Below are 18,305 nucleotides of genomic sequence, written 5' to 3'. Positions count from 1 at the left end.
ACAAAACTACCAAAAAAGCAGTGTTAAGCATGTATTGCTGGAATCAATTACAGACTAGTACACACTCCCTCAAGACATCTCTGTCATACAGCTCCAGAACTATCCATTTATAACACAGCATTGTATGACATGCAAAAAAACTTTGTTTCGAAGCTCATTCTCCTGGAAAGTGGGCACATTAGGAATCAGCGAGGTATTGTTTTGACATTAAAGACCACATATTTTTCAAAATAACTTTTTGTTAATTTTGTGATTGCATTTTAACAAAAATACTCTTAGAACTTAGGGTGTTTTTGGCGCTTTGAATTAAAAGCTATATTTTTATCGAGGGATTTAAATAAAGTAATAGTTAACATAGCTATTTTAGTAAATCTGCTGTATCAATACCTAAACTGAAAACCCATCAGGAGGTGGAAAGATGTGCATTCTGTGAGAAATCATGCTAAGTAGCTTTTAGCCTGAATCATCAAGCACAAAAGTTAAATCTTTAGTGAAGAATTCAGAACCATAATATTGCCATTTACAATTCACAGCACTGTTATACCTTATAGGTACAATAAGACTCTTGAAGGATGTATGAATCTCTAAACTATTGAGAGTGTTTTGAATACTTAAGAATAAAAGCATACAGATTAAGACAGTCAGAGGTGAGATATCTTTGGAAAGTTTAATTGAAACTTTACTGTTTTTGTCTTTTTGGAAGAATCAACATTTCCAGCACATTTTCAGTTCTATAAGATTACAAAGGGGCAGTAGGTTCTCCAGTTACATACTGTACCCAGGTTTCTATACAAAATTCATACTGTACATTTTGCTACTATGTTTTCAACAGTTTCCTTTAAAAAAAAAACAACCAAAATACAACAATCCACAACTAAAAAGGGTTTGACAATAGAGGGCAGATGGGAAATGTAAAGCACCCCCAAACCCTCAAAAAACCAAACCACCCAAAAACAAAACAAAAACCACATTTTTTCTCTCCTGGGGATGAGGACAGGAAAGAGGGATGGACAGAAACTTTCCTTTGTGTCACTGACAGAGCTCTGAACATTCCTTCCTCCATCTTTCTTAATTTACCATTCTCATCACCATTCATCGTGTCTGAGCCGAAGTTAAAGCTCACTGAAGTCAAAGGGCTACGTATCAGATCCTTAATCTTCTGAAGAGGGCACTATGCAGCAACACAGAGCATACCTTTCACCCCAACTTCTTGCAAGGCCGGTAGTATATACCCACAATACACTCAGCTCCCACCAGCCTGAGAGAAAGAGACTAGGAACAGAAAATGAACTTGGGTCTCTGATACAGGACAGAAGTGCATTACCCCAACATCTTTGGGTTCTTACACTACATATTTAAGTAGAAAACATGTCTGCAGAAAATAAAATAAGACAATTTCCCTTTTCGAACAAGTTTACCCATACGTGGATCAGTATCATGAAAATAAAACATTTGGCTGATAAATCTGTTTTCTTTTCAAACTGGTGTTTATCTCCCCAAGCATGAAAATCTTACGAATATGTATGTATATGGATGTATGTAATATATAATATTAAAATCCAATTAAAGACAATGTCTTTTAGTCTCCTGCTGCAATAATTTCACTTGTTTAAATGGCTGAGCAGAATTGGGTTTTTTTTATTATGGTGTAATAAACAATTAAAAAAAGGCAGCCAAACTGAGCTGTTGTTACACAAAATATCTCCAACATTAGCCCTCACTTTTCCTCAAAGTGTTAAACACACATGATTATCAGATAATGAAAACATTTCTTTTTCTATTAACAGTAAATTAAGCAGTTGTTTTCATTGTACACATTACCCCATGCTATTCCTCATATATATAAAATTACACTCTTGTGAAACAGGTTTGTAAACTCTAGTTAGGAGCCAATTTACGTTTATTGTGTCAATCCTTCAGAAAGAAAAAAAATCAGTTTCACTGTCTCCGCTTCTTTATTTTTTACACAAGTTATTTTTAGCTTTTAAGCAGGTTTTTGCATGTAAGATGGAAGGCTACGTGTTTTTCCCTATTTTTGAACTGGAGAGTTAGAGATACAAAATCTTGTTTCTGACTCTTTAGAAGCCTTGCAAGAATTCTTGTAGTTGTGTGACTATTTCTGTATCCACTGTTTCCATAAGTGCCTGAAAGGCTTGTTCTCCCAGTAATTCTTGCTGTGCCTTTAGCTTCTCATAGACGAATTGCTGCAGCGACACAGTGTGTACAGGGTCCTTCAGTGCAAGCTGTGGAAAACAGATAAACGCAAAAATATAGTAATGCAGGCAAGAGGCAGTCCCAACACACCAGTGACTCATACATCTATTTTATAATCTGAGCTGGGAGTAATAAAAAGCTTTTGCTTTCCTTTGTACTTGTGCTGAGAAATGGTCTCACTGAGTCAAATTCTTCCAAGGAGAACTCAGTTACCTCCACAATGAAAATTAATCTGTAGTTTCAAACTAGTTAAATGACCATTCTCAACCCATGGACTCAAATTGCTAAAATACTTTGCACTTCTATAACTTCTTCCAACTACTCTTATACTTTCAATCCCAACTTCTTTTCAGTGATCTCTGTATAGCAAATGTTTTCGCACCTGTGTACATTAGTTTCCATATTATGCAAATTGAAACACATTAGTTATTTCTAATGTGTAGTAATTTCACGTGTCTAGCAGTTTTTGTAATGTATATGCTAAGATAACACCATCAAGTCTTATTCATTAATATATATTAATAATGTTTAGATATGTACAGTAGAAACTCAAGAGTTATGAACACCTCCGGAATGGAGGTCGTTCATAACTCTGAACAAAACATTATGGTTGTCCTTTCAAAAGTTTTCAACTGAACATTGACTTAATACAGCTTTTAAACTATACTATGCAGAAGAAAAACGCTGCTTTTAACCATCTTAATTTAAATGAAAAGCACAGAAACAGTTTCCTTGCCTTGTCCATTCTTTTTTTTAAAAAAAACTTTCCCTTTAATTTTTTAGTGATTTACGTTTAACACAGTACTGTACTGTATTTTTTTTTTTGTGTGTGGGGGGGTGTCTCTGCAGCTGACTGATTGCTTACTTCCAGTTCCAAATGAGGTGTGTGGTTGACTTTTCAGGTCATAACTTTGGTGTTCGTAACTCTGAGGTTCTACTGTATGCAAAAAAGCAAATTCTATACTACACCCATTACCGCCAAGGTAACTTTTGTTCTCTGAGGGTATTGCTTTTGAAGATCTATATTGGTAGAGTGCATGCATTGCCACACAGTAACAGAACCCATTTCAAAGCAATTAGCCCTTCTGGATGGGAGTGCATGACCCTATGTTCCAACGCTCTGGAATCAAGAGTATAAAGCCCTTAACCCCAGCTGTCCCTCTGTTCCTCTCTGATATGTCTGCTAGATTGGAGGATGGAGTTTTCTGTGATTGTCAACCATATGGAAAATTTGAGTAGTCTACTATTTTGTTATTTAGATCTTTCAGCCTTAGAAAAGGTGAGATGGCACTGAATTTCTCAAATGTCATGTTTTTAATTAATTTTAATTAATTAATTTTAATTAATTAACAAAGTTGCTTGTAAATACTCATAAAAATCATTCTGAACTCAAATAGCAAGTGCTAAAAGTTTGGGGCAGATACACTGTATTCTTCATACATAACAAGGAGTTCAAATCCCCGCTTTAGGTACAAAGCGCAACTGAACTTTAAACACTGGATGCACATGTATAATAATAAATGCATTCTATGGAGTGACATTAGACGTTTTCAGAATCCACTGAATACTATATCTAATATTATTGATTTATACAATATTTAATGTTACTAAAGTGATTAATCATGAAAAAAAACCAACGTGAGGAATCTCACAAACCTAAAAGTACCAGACAATCCAAAGTGACTCTTAATCTACCCACTCTGCCTAGAAGAGTGGTCCCCAAACTGTGGGGTACCCCGCCCCGGGCGAGGAGGGGCACAGATGAACGTTCGCGGGGGGGAGGGGAGCATGCAGTGGGCCCAGGCCAGCCCCCATGACGGGTGGGGAGGGAGCATCATTCTTTCAGCCCCACTCCGCCCCCAGACCAGCTCTGCCCCCAGCCTCGCTCCTCCCCCACCACCATTCAGGCCCCATTCCTGCTCTGCCTCCAGGCCCGGGCTAGCCCCCATAGGGGGCAGTGAAGGAGCACCATGCTTCCAGTCCCACTTTGCCCCCAGACCAGCTCCACCACAGTCCTGCTCTGCCCCCTGGTCCACTCCACCCCATGCTCCACCCCCAGCTCAGCTCTGCCCTCATTCCCTCTCTGTCCCCAGACCAGCTCTGTCTCTGCCCCCAGATCTGCTTTCAGCCCAAGCTCCGCTGGTGAGGAAGCCTTGGCTGTCCAGTAATGGGCTGGGGGGAGTTGCACACAGATTCTGTTACTGGTAAACGGGGCATGACTGGAACAATTTATGAACCACCGATCTAATATCTCAAGGCCAAAAATGACCTTCAGTACTCCAATGAATGCTTCTTATGTTTGAGCTACAGTCTTTTGCTTTTAAAGATTTACAGCTTGGAGTACTACATTTGATTTCATTAAAACATACATGCTCCAAATAGGTATGTTTGTTTTTTGTAAATTTAAAAAACCTCCACAGTGGGAGTTGATGTGCTTTAAGCATGTTACAGTATTGTCCAATATACATTAGGATTTTTTGTACCTGATATCCAGAATCAATCTGAAAATTGAATTTTTAAAGCTCTTTTCAAGGATTTCTAGACAAAGCCCATCAGAAATCATAACTAATATATGATTATAATGATTGCCAAAACAAATCACATGGGCACCAATGCAGATCTCCAGTGTAATCAATGAGATTCCACAAATTGGAACACACTAGCTATTTCTAATGTGTACTAGAGGCACAGTGGTACTTCTTTGTGGATCCTTTTTCAGGGTCATAGAATCATAGAATATCAGGGATGGAAGGGACCTCAGGAGGTCATCTAGTCCAACCCCCTGCTCAAAGCAGGACCAATCCCCTTGACACTAGTAATGGGGGAGGGAGGTTAATAACTACTTCTCAGGTATTATCTTTATAAACCAGATTAGTACCTGGCTTGAGGGAGAAATCCGAAATCTACTTTACACCATTCTCTTATATCTGAAGAAAATGTCCTTCCTTATGGAACTAAAGTTTTGATCCCACTAGGTTCTGAGCATTTTGGCTTTGAACCAGCAAAGCATTTAAGCATGAGTAGTCTCACTGGCTACTTAGGTTGTAAGGGGCAGGGTGCAACTTTTCCTTGTGTGTGTGGTTATAGTACCTAATACAATGGGGCTCTGATCCCAGATACAGGTGTTCCTGAATGTGAGCAGAGTGGAAAACATGTACTTTCCAATTTTTTTTTTTAAAAGCACTACCTTTTTTCAACATCTTTATTACCGAAATAGGTGAGTGATAGGATTGACAAGTGCTGGCTTCTTTCTTGTCAGTCCTACAAACCCACTGCTATCCTTTGAGTCCCTGATGAAAGTTTCTTTGTTCCCTTGTCACTCCATGGGTGACAAATTCCACCATTCAGAGCCACTGTTTACTTCTTCAGGGAGATTTAACATGTCACGAATGTAGACTTACCTATAGGGTGACCATATTTCCCTATGCTGAATATGGAACACCTGGTAAAAGTACTCGTATTCAAGCGAGTTCAACGGCAATCAGTCAGAACTATGCAGTACAAACATTCAAATTAACATCAAGTTGACTGAGCCCCTGTTAAAAAGAAATTCTGCATAGTTGGATTCTTTTTATTTATCTTCTTATCTTTAAGGCTTTAGGGTTCACACGGGCAGGGGTGACACCCCCCTACCCCACCACACATGGGGAGAGATGACACACACACACTCCAGTACACCTCTTTCACACGGGGTGGCTGGTGGTGTGACCAATCCACCCGACCCTCCCTGCCCGGTGCTCTCCGCACTCTATGCCTAGCTGGGCCTCTGGGACAGACCTGCCTCTCCTGGTACCTAGCATCGCGGCTTCCCAAAGCAACAAGTGGGGGGCACACAGGGTCACATGCCCCCTCCCCCCAGATTTCTGCCAGGGTTCACACCAGAATGTGGCCAGCAGCAGCCTTGCGGGAGGGAAGAGATGGGAGTTACTTCCAGGTGCAGGGAAGGAAGAGCGGGGGAAGGGATGACCTGGCCCCTGTCTTTGTAGAGCTCATCTCTTCTCCCCTCCCCACCCCTACCCCATGTGGCCGGAAGCAGCTCGTCCCTTCCTGCCCACACAGTGTCAAAAGGCAGCTAACACCTGCAGGCTGCTGCTGGCCACCGACATAACCCAGCTGCTTCCAGCTTCAGTGCGGGCAGGAAGGAGTTAAACCCTAAAGATGCATTGTGCACCAGGGCCCATGGAACCAGACTGCAGGGGCTTCAACAAACCTGTCCAGAGATACAAACTTAGATACAAACTAAAGGCTGCAAATCAGCAAAGCACTTATGTGCATGCTTTAATTTTAACAGTGAGGTGGCTCAGCTGGGGAGGGTGCCTAGGGGACGAAGCATCCCCGCACTCCCTTTGGGCAGGAGCAGGAACAGGCTGGAAATTGCTTCCCACCCCACTCCAGAGCTTAGCTGAGGGGTGGAGAGGCTTCCCCATGCCAGCGCTGTGCAGGGCTCTGGCACATGCAGGGCTCAGCTCCTCCTGGCCAGTGCCCCAGGCTGGAGGGTGGTGGGCTTGGACTTTCCAGAGGCAGTGGAGGAAGGAAGGAGCCTGCTGGCCAGGCTGGTGGTGAGCTGAGCGCTCTGTCCAGGGGCTGGTTCTCCACACAGCACTGGGAATGTGACGTACCCCACCTGGGGGGATATGGAAGGGTAGTGGGACTGGGGAGGGTGAAGAGGTAAAGCAGGGAGAAACTAGCGAGAACAGGAGCACACAAAGGGCCAATGGGTGCGCAGCAGACTCAAAACACCTTCTGAGTCATCCAACATTTCCCTGACAAATGCTGGAACTACATGAGCACCTCCTCCCTGCTCACACCATTTAACAAATGAAAAAAGTTTTAGCACACTCAGGGCCTCAAACACTAGATTCAAGCTGTGTAGAGCAAGGCGAATCACTTACTAGCAAGCATTTGATCTCCAGTACAAGCTGCATACACCTCAGAATCAATAAGAAGGACTTGCAATGTGATTTGTCTAGGTGAAAAGCACCCTGACAAATCAAACTGGTACCAAGTTCATTTGGGGGAGTCCATGTCTCTTGCTGAGCAACAGCACAGAGCTGCTGATCTATGGTCTGAATGGCATGTAGCTGTCCAACAGCTGCTGACATTTCCTTACGTTTCAGCATTCTGGCATAGACTGTGGCCATGACAGCTGATTGGACATCCACAATAAGTGCATATGCAACTGCTGTGTAGGTGCTATTCTTTGTTGCAAGCTTGTGGTTTAAATCAACCCAAAATAGAATCACCTGAGTGTTAACAATATCACCATCATTTTGCTATTGGTCGGAGGTAGTACTGTTAAAAGTCACCAAAAGCGAGCTCAAATGGTGTTTATTTGTAGGTGACAAGAGTTTATTTTCTCAAGTACTTTTTCAACTTTTCCTTGGTTCTGGACGTGTTCTAGGTTCTCAAATGCTGCACACTGTATAAAAGACTTGGGTTGCCCAGTAAGAGTAGGTGACTCCCTTCCCACCTTCCATGATATTTCTTGTGACGCTGGACTATCTGCAGACTGTTCTTGAATTACTATTCTAGACGATGAATGGAAGGTGCTTGTTCCATTACTGGCCTCTGTAGTGATGTCTATACTATCACCTTCTTTATGGATGAGATTACAACCAACACAAAGTGGTATAATTCAATTTGGAATTAACAAATCTACCTGGAGTCTTTCTATTTCAGTTTTTACAGGATTAGTGATTAACCGACTCACCTCATCATCACTGATAAAAAAAAAATCCATGGAAGTGTAGTATCTCTATTAAATTCATGGTGTAGCTGTGCAGCAAGGCTTATGTGCAGTGGTGTCATAATTTTGGACCAGTTAAATACTATGTACTCTACAATTTGAATGTCTTCTGAATGAGGATACTCATTGCTAGCTGAATTATATGGCTCTTTATCTATCAACCAAAGGACAAACTTTTGCTCCAAGTGGGGCATAAAAGTAGCTGACCTCTATTAACTACAATCACCTGGCTTTAGATAATACGGAGTCTTTCCTTCTGCCTATTTCAGAGTGAAGGATTGAAGCAGAATTATATAAAACCACTTGTTCATTTGAAAGCTTCTCATCAGGCTCACTCGCCAGAAGAACATTCACAAAATGTGAATTTAAATTCCTGTTTCAGATTACTAGCAGTTTGGATAGCATCAGTTAATGTTATTGAACTGCATAGAACAAGGGTAGACTTGCTTTGTCCATGCTGTGCATGGAATGAAATTGCAGAACATAGTGTCTTCCTAATTTTGCCTGTAATTTGCTACTGGAATAGCTTGCACTTTCTACATCTGAGGGAAGTAGGGCTTTATATCTTTGTAGCAGCTTGGAGAGAGACGAGCCTTGTTGTACATGAGACCATTGTCTAGCTCTTCCATCACCTGATAAAATGCAATGTCATCAGGTGAATATATTGTTGCAGTGTAACTGGATGGTTTTGCTTTATGATTTGTTTTACAGACCTAGGAAGAAAGGTACGTTGAGTGATAAGCTGCATTCTTAGCAATCAAGTCTTCCTCAGATATTCTGCACTTATGTCATCATATTTTCTTTGAAGTGCTCCCTCCCTTTGATTGGTTATTCTGAACTGAATATCCTTACAAAATCTGGACCCTCTTTTCAAGCTGAATTAAATTGTTAGCAACCGTGGTACTAGGTTTGCTTACCTCCATGTCAGCTTCATGCACATGAATTGTGCTCACCTGGAAGTCTAATATACTAGTGAAGCTTAATTTTAAGGTTCAACTTTCCCTGGGATGTAAGGCAGCTAGGTAGGCCAATCTGTAGGAGATCCACCAATAACTCAGTTACTAGGAATCTTTGGATGAGAAATTTAAAATGACAAGAATGCTAAGATTGGTTAAACTAATCTCTCTGACAGAATAACTGATAATTTCTCATTATTGCCTAGAGAGCTGAGATACTATTAATAAGTTACCAGTTACCGTACATGGTAAAGTGTGAATGAGTTGTTCCTTACAGGTCTCTGTTCAGATGACAGTTATATGAAAGGCACTTAATATTATTTTTGTAAAGCATTTTAATATTTTGTATAGCAAACTGACAGATTTGAACAATTTGCATATATTTAAACTACACCGTCTTCTAAAATATTGTGATTTTGTATCAAGAATTTTTTTTTCTTAAAGTTTGTATTGAAATTGAAGTTTAGTTAGGGATCTTTGTTTAAATTTTTTGTTGTGATTTTATTGAAATTATTGCATTATATGAATGGAAACTTTTCTACATGATCACAAAATAACAAGCTTGGTAATGTATATACACCTGACAAGACTCTTTGTCTTCCTCTGCACATGAATCAGGAAAACTCCCCATGGGAAAAATAAATTTGACATGTAATTCAGATCGAGTATCTGGTTTCTATTTCTAGTTCTTCCACAGACCTCCTGTGTAATCCTGGGCACTTAATTTCTGTGCCTCATTTCCCACACGGGGATAAACGTGGGGAATAATACTATTTAATTCTAACTAACATGTGTTGTGTTTGGAGATCTTCATAAGGTAGGCCCTACAGAAATACATATTATTATTGTTATAATTGGTCTACTAAATTGAATTAGGATATTCTTAATAAGGACAGCAACTTAAGTGAGACATTTTCCTGAAAATTGAACTAGCCTAATTATAATGTACGGCATTGATTGTTACTTAATTGGGACAGCATTAGCAAAAATTCTGCTCAGTGAGGATTCAGTCAGTGTCAAGGGGTTAAGTAATATTTACATTTGAAATGCTTAGCCTTCGAATTCAGAAATGGCCAAGGAAGGATTAAAAGAAGAAATGTACTGAATATCAGCTCAGTATCAGCCTTTTTATTCAGTTCAGTGTTAACTCTCATTATAAAGCTTTTCAGACTGTTTATGAAAAAAAGATTATCAGAACAACTGCTTAATCACGATGACAGACACTCAGTAAAGGTTTCCCAATAAAGCAGATACCATTGTAGTTGGCATATGAAACACTGCTGCATAGCTTTCTAACAGGCTGATAAATAGTACTTTTAATGTTGAAACAAGTAATCTTTGTCTAGGTATTTATCGGGCTACCATCAATGTAGTATCTAAGTACCTCAAAGCAGTTACTAATTTATGATGATGCCACTACTCTGAGGTCAGAACTGACTCAGAAGTGTGCACTGGAATCAAGTCACTGAATCTGCTATAGCTCTCATTTCCCAGTTATTTATATTATGAAAGCATCCAGAGGTCATGATCAGGATTGGGTGCTGTACAAATATAGAAGTATAGAATATAGAAGTCCCTTTCCCAATGAGCAGAGACAGAGGGTGAGGTTCTGAACTGAGCCTCTTAGAGACCTAGCACAGAACTTGCAGCACACAGGGAGAAAGGTTAATGTGGCTTTAAGCTTGAAAAGAGATAAAATTCATGGGGTTTTTTTAAGCTTAAGCAATGAGGGTTCAACGCCAGTAGAACTTTGAAGATGTTAAAGAGAAATAATCCACAGTTTCGTTGATTACCACCAAATTGTTCTCATGCTATCAACAATACTGTTGCACTGTATGGGAAACAATATTTTACTGTGTGCATTGTACTGCAAACAAGCTAATAAAAAAACAAATAAACCTATTTATAATTAGTACTGTACCAATATTTTTCTTATTGATTTCTGTATACTTTTTATAAATCTATATTTGTGTGTGATGCACTATATTATGTACAAAAAATCCCAATAAAAATCATTTTCCAGCAAGATGGCTGCAACAAGGAAGGTCTCTCATGGGTTCCTTATTGTGAGAATGGCTCTTTATTTTACAAACTTTCAGCCAACATGCCTATGCAAACTGGATTCTGTTTTCCTTTAAGTATCTTGAGCTATCTACAGTCTCATCAGAAAAATGGCATTGCATGACTTCCCCAGGGATGAACTTATCTCACAGGAAGGATCAGACAAATACTTTAATTCAAGATCAGGCAGGGATGAGTCAAATGCAGCCTAATCCTCAGAGTTAGATTTACAATATAATAAGAGAGACAAATCAATAGTCTCTTTATAATCACAGTGGTTAACTTTTTTTTTTTTATTATAAGCAGTGAACAAGTACAATTTCTCACAGTTTATTTTATATATATATATATATATATATATATATATATATATGTTATTTTCTCAGCAAATTATAAGAAATACTAGGCAAGAGAATTAAAAAAAAGTTCCAAATACATACCCATATGAAAGTAATCTAACTTCAACCAAAAAATCATTTACTTCAATATAAAGTTAAGTATTCTCAGACCTCTAGTATGCAGGTTGCAGAGTAGCAGCCGTGTTAGTCTGTATCCGCAAAAAGAAAAAGAGGACTTGTGGCACCTTAGAGACTAAGAAATTTATTTGAGCATAAGCTTTCGAGAGCTACAGCTCACTTCATCGGATGCATGTATTGGAAAATACAGTGGGGAGATTTTATATACAAAGAGAACATGAAAAATGGGTGTTACCATACACACTGTAACAAGAGTGATCAAGTAAGGTGAGCTATTACCAGCAGGAGAGTGAGGGTGGCCGGTGAGGTGCTAACCTTTTGTAGTGATAATCAAGGTGGGCCATTTCCAGCAGTTATCAAGAATGTCTGAGGAACAGTAAGGGGGGGAAATAAACATGGGGAAATAGTTTTACTTTGTGTAATGACCCATCCACTCCCAGTCTTTATTCAAGCCTAAGTTAATTGTATCCAGTTTGCAAATTAATTCCAATTCAGCAGTCTCTCGTTGGAGTCTGTTTCTGAAGTTTTTTTGTTGAAGAATTGCCACTTTTAGGTCTGTAATTGAGTGACCAGAAAGATTGAAGTGTTCTCCGACTGGTTTTTGAATGTTATAATTCTTGATGTCTGATTTGTGTCCATTGATTCTTTTACGTAGAGACTGTCCAGTTTGGCCAATGTACATGGCAGAGGGGCATTGCTGGCAAATGATGGCATATATCATATTGGTAGATGTGCAGGTGAATGAGCCTCTGATAGTGTGGCTGATGTGATTAGGCCCTATGATGGTGTCCCCTGAATAGATATGTGGACACAGCTGGCAACAGGCTTTGTTGCAAGGATAGATTCCTGGGTTAGTGTTTTTGTTGTGTGGTGTGCAATTGCTTGTGAGCATTTGCTTCAGGTTGGGGGGCTGTTTGTAAGCAAGGACTGACCTGTCTCCCAAGATCTGTGAGAGTGATGGGTCGTCCTTCAGGATAGGTTGTAGATCCTTGATGATTACCTGGAGAGGTTTTAGTTGGGGGCTGAAGGTGATGGCTAGTGGCTTTCTGTTATTTTCTTTGTCGGTCCTGTCCTGTAGTAGGTGACTTCTGGGTACTCTTCTGGCTCTGTCAATCTGTTTCTTCACTTCAACAGGTGGGTATTGTAGTTGTAAGAACGCTAGATAGAGATCTTGTATGTGTTTGTCTCTGTCTGAGGGGTTGAAGCAAATGCGGTTGTACCGTAGAGCTTGGCTGTAGACAACGGATCGTGTGGTATCTGGGAGTGGATGTGTCATTACACAAAGTAAAACTATTTCCCCATGTTTATCTCCCCCCCTATTGTTCCTCACGTGTTCTTGTCAACTGCTGGAAATGGCCCACCTTGATTATCACTACAAAAGGTTCCCCCCTACCGCTCTCCTGCTGGTAATAGCTCACCTTACCTGATCATTCTTGTGTATGGTAACACCCATTGTTTCATGTTCTTTGTGTATATAAAATCTCCCCACTGTATTTTCCACTACATGGATCCGATGAAGTGAGCTGTAGCTCACAAAAGCTTATGCTCAAATAAATTTCTTAGTCTCTAAGGTGCCACAAGTCCTCCTTTTCTTTTTCCCTAGTATGCAGTGCACACTGTTATTTCACTTTAAAAATGTTTCAGTTATGTTGTGATACTCATTATCAGAAGAAATCTGTCTCTAAAACTATAAAGCAATGAATTAACATTCTATTCCAAGATAAACCCCAGTGGTGTTTAAATTAAATAATCCTTAACTGACCAGAAAGTATTATTTAAACCTCACTTTACAGAGACTTTTTCCATTGTGTTCCCAATATCTCATGGGTCATGGGACTACTGTTTGAATTCAGACCATTTATTGCAAAATGGATTAAGTGCAGCTGAGAGTCTGGCCCTAGATTTATAGTTAATGGAGCATGATGTACTTTAGAAAAACTTTTAACTGCTGTACTGAAACACTCTTAAATATAGAGAGAACAACACTCTAGTAACTAACTTGCTATACTCTTATAAAACTACATTTACAAATAAAGTATCTCTCCATAATGCATGAAAAAATAATATAGTAGATTTCTGACAGGTTGCACTGTCAATCATTCAAAAGTAAAAAACAGTTACCTACCTTTCATAACTGTTGTTCTTCAAGATGTGTTGCTCATGTCCATTCCATTCTAGATGTGCACGCACCCACGTGCGTGGTCATTGGAGATTTTTGCCTTAGCGGTATCCATAGGGGCAGCTCTGGCACCCCTTTGAGTGCTGCGTTTATGTGTCGGTATATCAAGCGCCACCAGCCCTACGCCCTCTCAGTTCCTTCTTGCCGACAACCCCGACAAAGGGGTCGGAGGGCGGGTAATGGAATGGACATGAGCAACACATCTCGAAGAACAACAGGTACGAAAAGATAGGTAACCGTTTTTTCTTCTTTGCATGCTTGCTCATGTCGATTCCATTCTAGGAGACTCACAAGCTCGTGTCCTTCTCCCTTCTCCTTGCATACCCTTGACGAGGCTGCCAAGGTCTTGGTGGCAGGGGTGGCCATAACTTCTTCCATGCAGACTGGGGCATATGCATGCCCAGCGAGCGAAGGGTGGCCCGAGTGTCCTTTTACCAATGCAGTGTCGCATCAGTTTGCTCTGAAAAGAGACCATTCCCATCGAATGGGAGGTCCTGGATAGAGGTCTGCATCTCTTGGGACAGGCTGGGAGTCTGAAGCCAGGAGCTGCACCTCATGACCACCCCGATGCGACCACCCTAGCTGCCGAGTCTGCCACATCCCTCGCCATCTGGCTGTCGTGGTGTCCTCCTCCACCAGGGTACCAAATTCCTGGGCTAGATCCTGAGGGAGGGTCGCCTTGAACTTATGGAGGGAGTCCCATGAGTTAAAACTGTACCTGCCCAAGAGGGCCTGATGGTTCACCATCTGGAATTGCAGGCTGGCTGTTGAATACATTTTTCTCTCCAAAATGTCCAGTCTTTTGGCCTCTTTATTTTTGGCAGTTGAACTAGATTGCCCATGCTTGTCCTTTTCATTGGCCACAGAGACAACCAGCAAGTCTGGATGTGGGCAGGTATAAAGGTACTCAAACCCTTTGGCCGGGATGAAGTACTTCTTTTCGGCCCTTTTGGAGGTGGGAGGGATGGGTGACGGGGTTTACCAGAGGGCCATGGCAATTTTCAGGACCCCATCATGCACCAGTACTGCAACACATGCCGGAGTAGAGGCTGAGATGACACTGAACAAGATGTCCACCTGCTCAGCCATCTCCTCCACTGGCAGTGCATTACCAGCATGACCCATGCACTCTTTTAAGGCCACTGCGCTGGCCACTGGCTGTGCTACCAAGGCGGCCGTAGATGTCGACGCGGCCTTAGGTGACCATTTGCGCTGGTGGGGTCTTGGCCAGGGGCTGAACTGCCCTTCCGTGCCAGAGGAATCCCCTTCTGGTGACCACGGCAGGGCCACTGACCCCTGTGTCTGCCTGCTGACCGTCGCTGCCGGAGACCGGTGTTTGGAGTGGGAGGACCTGTGCTGGTATCAAGGGGGCCAGGGGGACTGGAATTACGACAGGGCAGGCAACCGAGAGCTGGGCTGAGGATGACCGGTGGAGGATGAACGGTGCACCAGTGCAACGGAGACTGGCGCCTTCCCTGAGGCGATCTGCATTGAGATGGTGGAGATCATGATTGTGGTGCCAGTGACCGACGGTGAGCCCCAGAAGATCTGGGCTGTGCTGCCGGAGATCTGTGGCATGGAAATAGAGAATGCTGCCTGTCTTGGGCTTCTTCATTTTCTTTCTGGGTGATGGGGAGAGGTGCTGGGCGGAGCCTGGTGCCAGGGGTGTGCTGTGCACTGAGGCCGAGGTACTAGGCGAGTCTTGGCAGGAAGGCTCGGAAGTCAGACAAAGGGCCACCTCCATGACGAAAGCCCGCAAACCAATATCCCGCTCTTTCTGAATCCGGGGTCGAAAATTTTTACAAATATGGCACATGTCTTTCACATGTGACTCCCCCAAAGTACTTGAGGCGGCAGTTGTGGGGGTCACTTAGTTTGTGACAGTCCGCACAGGGCTTAAACCCTGGAGACTGGGGCATGCTTCACCTGGGGCAAAGTCCCCGCTGGGACTCTAACTTCTAACTCCTAACTACATTTAACTAACTACTACTAACAACTATTTACAAGGCCCTAAGGCTCGAAGTCAGAAGAGATGAAACCACTAGCCCTTGCTATGCAAAGACAGGTGCTCCGACTAACCACCACAGGCAGTAAGAGGGAACTGAGAGAGCATAGAGCAAGTGGCACCTGACATACCGACGCATGAGTGCAGCACTGGAAATGGCGCCACAGCTGGCTCTACGAATACCACTAACTTCACGAACCTCAGTGGTGTTTAAATTAAATAATCCAGGCAAAAATCTCTGACGACCGCACACGTGGGCGCGCGCATACCTAGAATGGAATCGACATGAGAAAACACTTGAAGAAGAACCATTCATTCTTAGAAGTCAGCTGATGAAACAATGCAGACAAAAGAAGAAATGCACATGCTTAATATGATGATGTCATTTTCAAAAACTGATTTTTGGCGTACCAGATGCAGCCCTTTTATCTAAATGTTCTGTTACTCAAAGAAATATTTTGTTTAATGAAATAACAAAATTACACTAGGGAGATTTTACATTCCCTCTCACTGACAAATTTGCTTTCGGTGGCTCAGTTGCAGAAGTGCAGATCCTGGATTTCTCCTTGTCACTTACTGTGACTACTAGGATGACGACCAGTTACCACTGAAGAAGATTTCCCTGTTATCTAGGATTCCCTCCTCTGTTTCTCCACATTACTTCCTTCTGACCTGAAAGAAATATGTTAAGCTACTCTACCTCCCGATATAAGATGGTGGATTTCTTGTAAACACCAGTGCTTGGAAAGCCTGGTTGGTAGTGAGTCTGCATTGTCTCAAATGAGACACACAAAGTAAATTAAAAGGTGAATGCCATACAATGTCATTCTGTGGCTTGGTCTATGACAGTTCAGATGACGGGTTCTGTATATCAGTACCCTATCAGGAAAAAAAAAAACCTAGGGAGGAAGAACAAAAATTCAAGCTTGGACTAAAAGACAACGACTAAGGTGAAGGGAAGAAGTGGATTGTTTTGTGCAACAGCAAATATATCCTGAATTAGCATTGTTGGGTCTGGGTACCTGCTGCCAAAAAGGGAGCACTTAGCATAGAATTTTATTGCAAACAGGTCTTCAAAACAATTTACAAGCATTGCATTCTTACTGAACTTGGCTCTATTAAAGCAACCAAACCACTATCATTATAAAAGGATACAATAAACCTGCTATGTATCAGTAGGATAATATTTTTGTGGATTGTGAAACTGTTTTATTATTTCTTTTAATGAATATGTTCTAATTAACTTAAACTATGGAAGTTTAGAATTAAAAATACAAAATTAAAAACAGCTGAATGGGATTATTGTAATTAGGGATACTGCAATCTTAATGAAAAGTGGATTTAGCTAGATTAATATGCAGAGTTGACCTAAAACATTAATCGGCTCTACTTAAAATTAGCCTGAAATTTAAAAAAGGAGGACTTGTGGCACCTTAGAGACGTCTTGATGTCTGATTTGTCTGATCTGGTGAAGTGAAGAAACAGATTGACAGAGCCAGAAGAGTACCCATAAGTTACCTATTACAGGACAGGACCAACAAAGAAAATAACAGAACGCCACTAGCCATCACCTTCAGCCCCCAACTAAAACCTCTCCAGGGCATCAACAAGGATATACAACCTATCCTGAAGGAGACCCATCACTCTCATAGATCTTGGAAGACAGGCTAGTCCTTGCTTACAGTAAGACAGCCCCCCAACCTGAAGCAAATACTCACCAGCAACCGCACACCACACAACAAAAACACTAACCCAGGAACCTATCCTTGCAACAAAGCCTGTTGCCAACTGTGTCCACATATTTATTCAGGGGACACCATCATAGGGCCTAATCACATCAGCCACACTATCAGAGGCTCGTTCACCTGCACATCTACCAATGTGATATATGCCATCATGTGCCAGCAATGCCCCTCTGCCATGTACATTGGCCACACTGGACAGTCTCTACGTAAAAGAATCAATGGACACAAATCAGATGTCAAGAATTATAACATTCAAAAACCAGTTGGAGAACACTTCAATCTCTCTGGTCATTCAATTACAGACCTACAAGTGGCAATTCTTCAACAAAAAAACTCCAGAAACAGACTCCAACGAGAGACTGCTGAATTGGAATTAATTTGCAAACTGGATATAATTAACTTAGGCTTGAATAAAGACTGGGAGTGGATGTGTCATTACACAAAGTAAAACTATTTCCCCATGTTTATTTCCCCCCTTTACTGTTCCTCACACGTTCTTGTCAACTGCTGGAAATGGCCCACCTTGATTATCACCAGAAAAGGTCCCCCCGCCCCGCTCTCCTGCTGGTAATAGCTCACCTTACCTGATCACTCTTGTTACAGTGTGTATGGTAACACCCATTGTTTCATGTTCTCTGTGTATATAAATCTCCCCACTGTATTTTCGACTACATGCATCCGATGAAGTGAGCTGCAGCTCACGAAAGCTTATGCTCAAATAAATTTCTTAGTCTCTAAAGTGCCACAAGTCTTCCTTTTCTTTTTGCGGATACAGACTAACACGGCTGCTACTCTGAAACCTTTCATACAATTTAAGGAAATTAAGAACCACCTGAGAAAACTGCCAACTATATACCAAAGAACATGAAAGCCAAATGTTTATATAAGATGTTGGCTTCCTACCAAAGAAAGAATGAAATATG

General features: G+C 41.4%; 1 protein-coding gene across 2 annotated transcripts in view; it reads right to left on the bottom strand.

Annotated features, from left to right (window-relative positions):
• Positions 1 to 653: 653 nt before the first annotated feature.
• The window catches only part of IPO11 (importin 11), a 295,012-nt gene continuing 277,360 nt past the window's right edge, over positions 654 to 18,305 (bottom strand). For both annotated transcript variants that reach the window (XM_073344033.2, XM_073344034.2), the window contains one exon: positions 654 to 2,243. In XM_073344033.2, coding sequence (XP_073200134.1) covers positions 2,079 to 2,243 — 165 coding nt within the window. In that variant the 3' untranslated portion in view covers positions 654 to 2,078. The remainder of the gene's footprint in view (positions 2,244 to 18,305) is intronic.

This window comes from Lepidochelys kempii, chromosome 5 (assembly GCF_965140285.1).
Source record: "Lepidochelys kempii isolate rLepKem1 chromosome 5, rLepKem1.hap1, whole genome shotgun sequence".
Lineage (NCBI taxonomy): Eukaryota > Metazoa > Chordata > Testudines > Cheloniidae > Lepidochelys > Lepidochelys kempii.
This window is presented reverse-complemented; position numbering and strand designations above follow the sequence as displayed.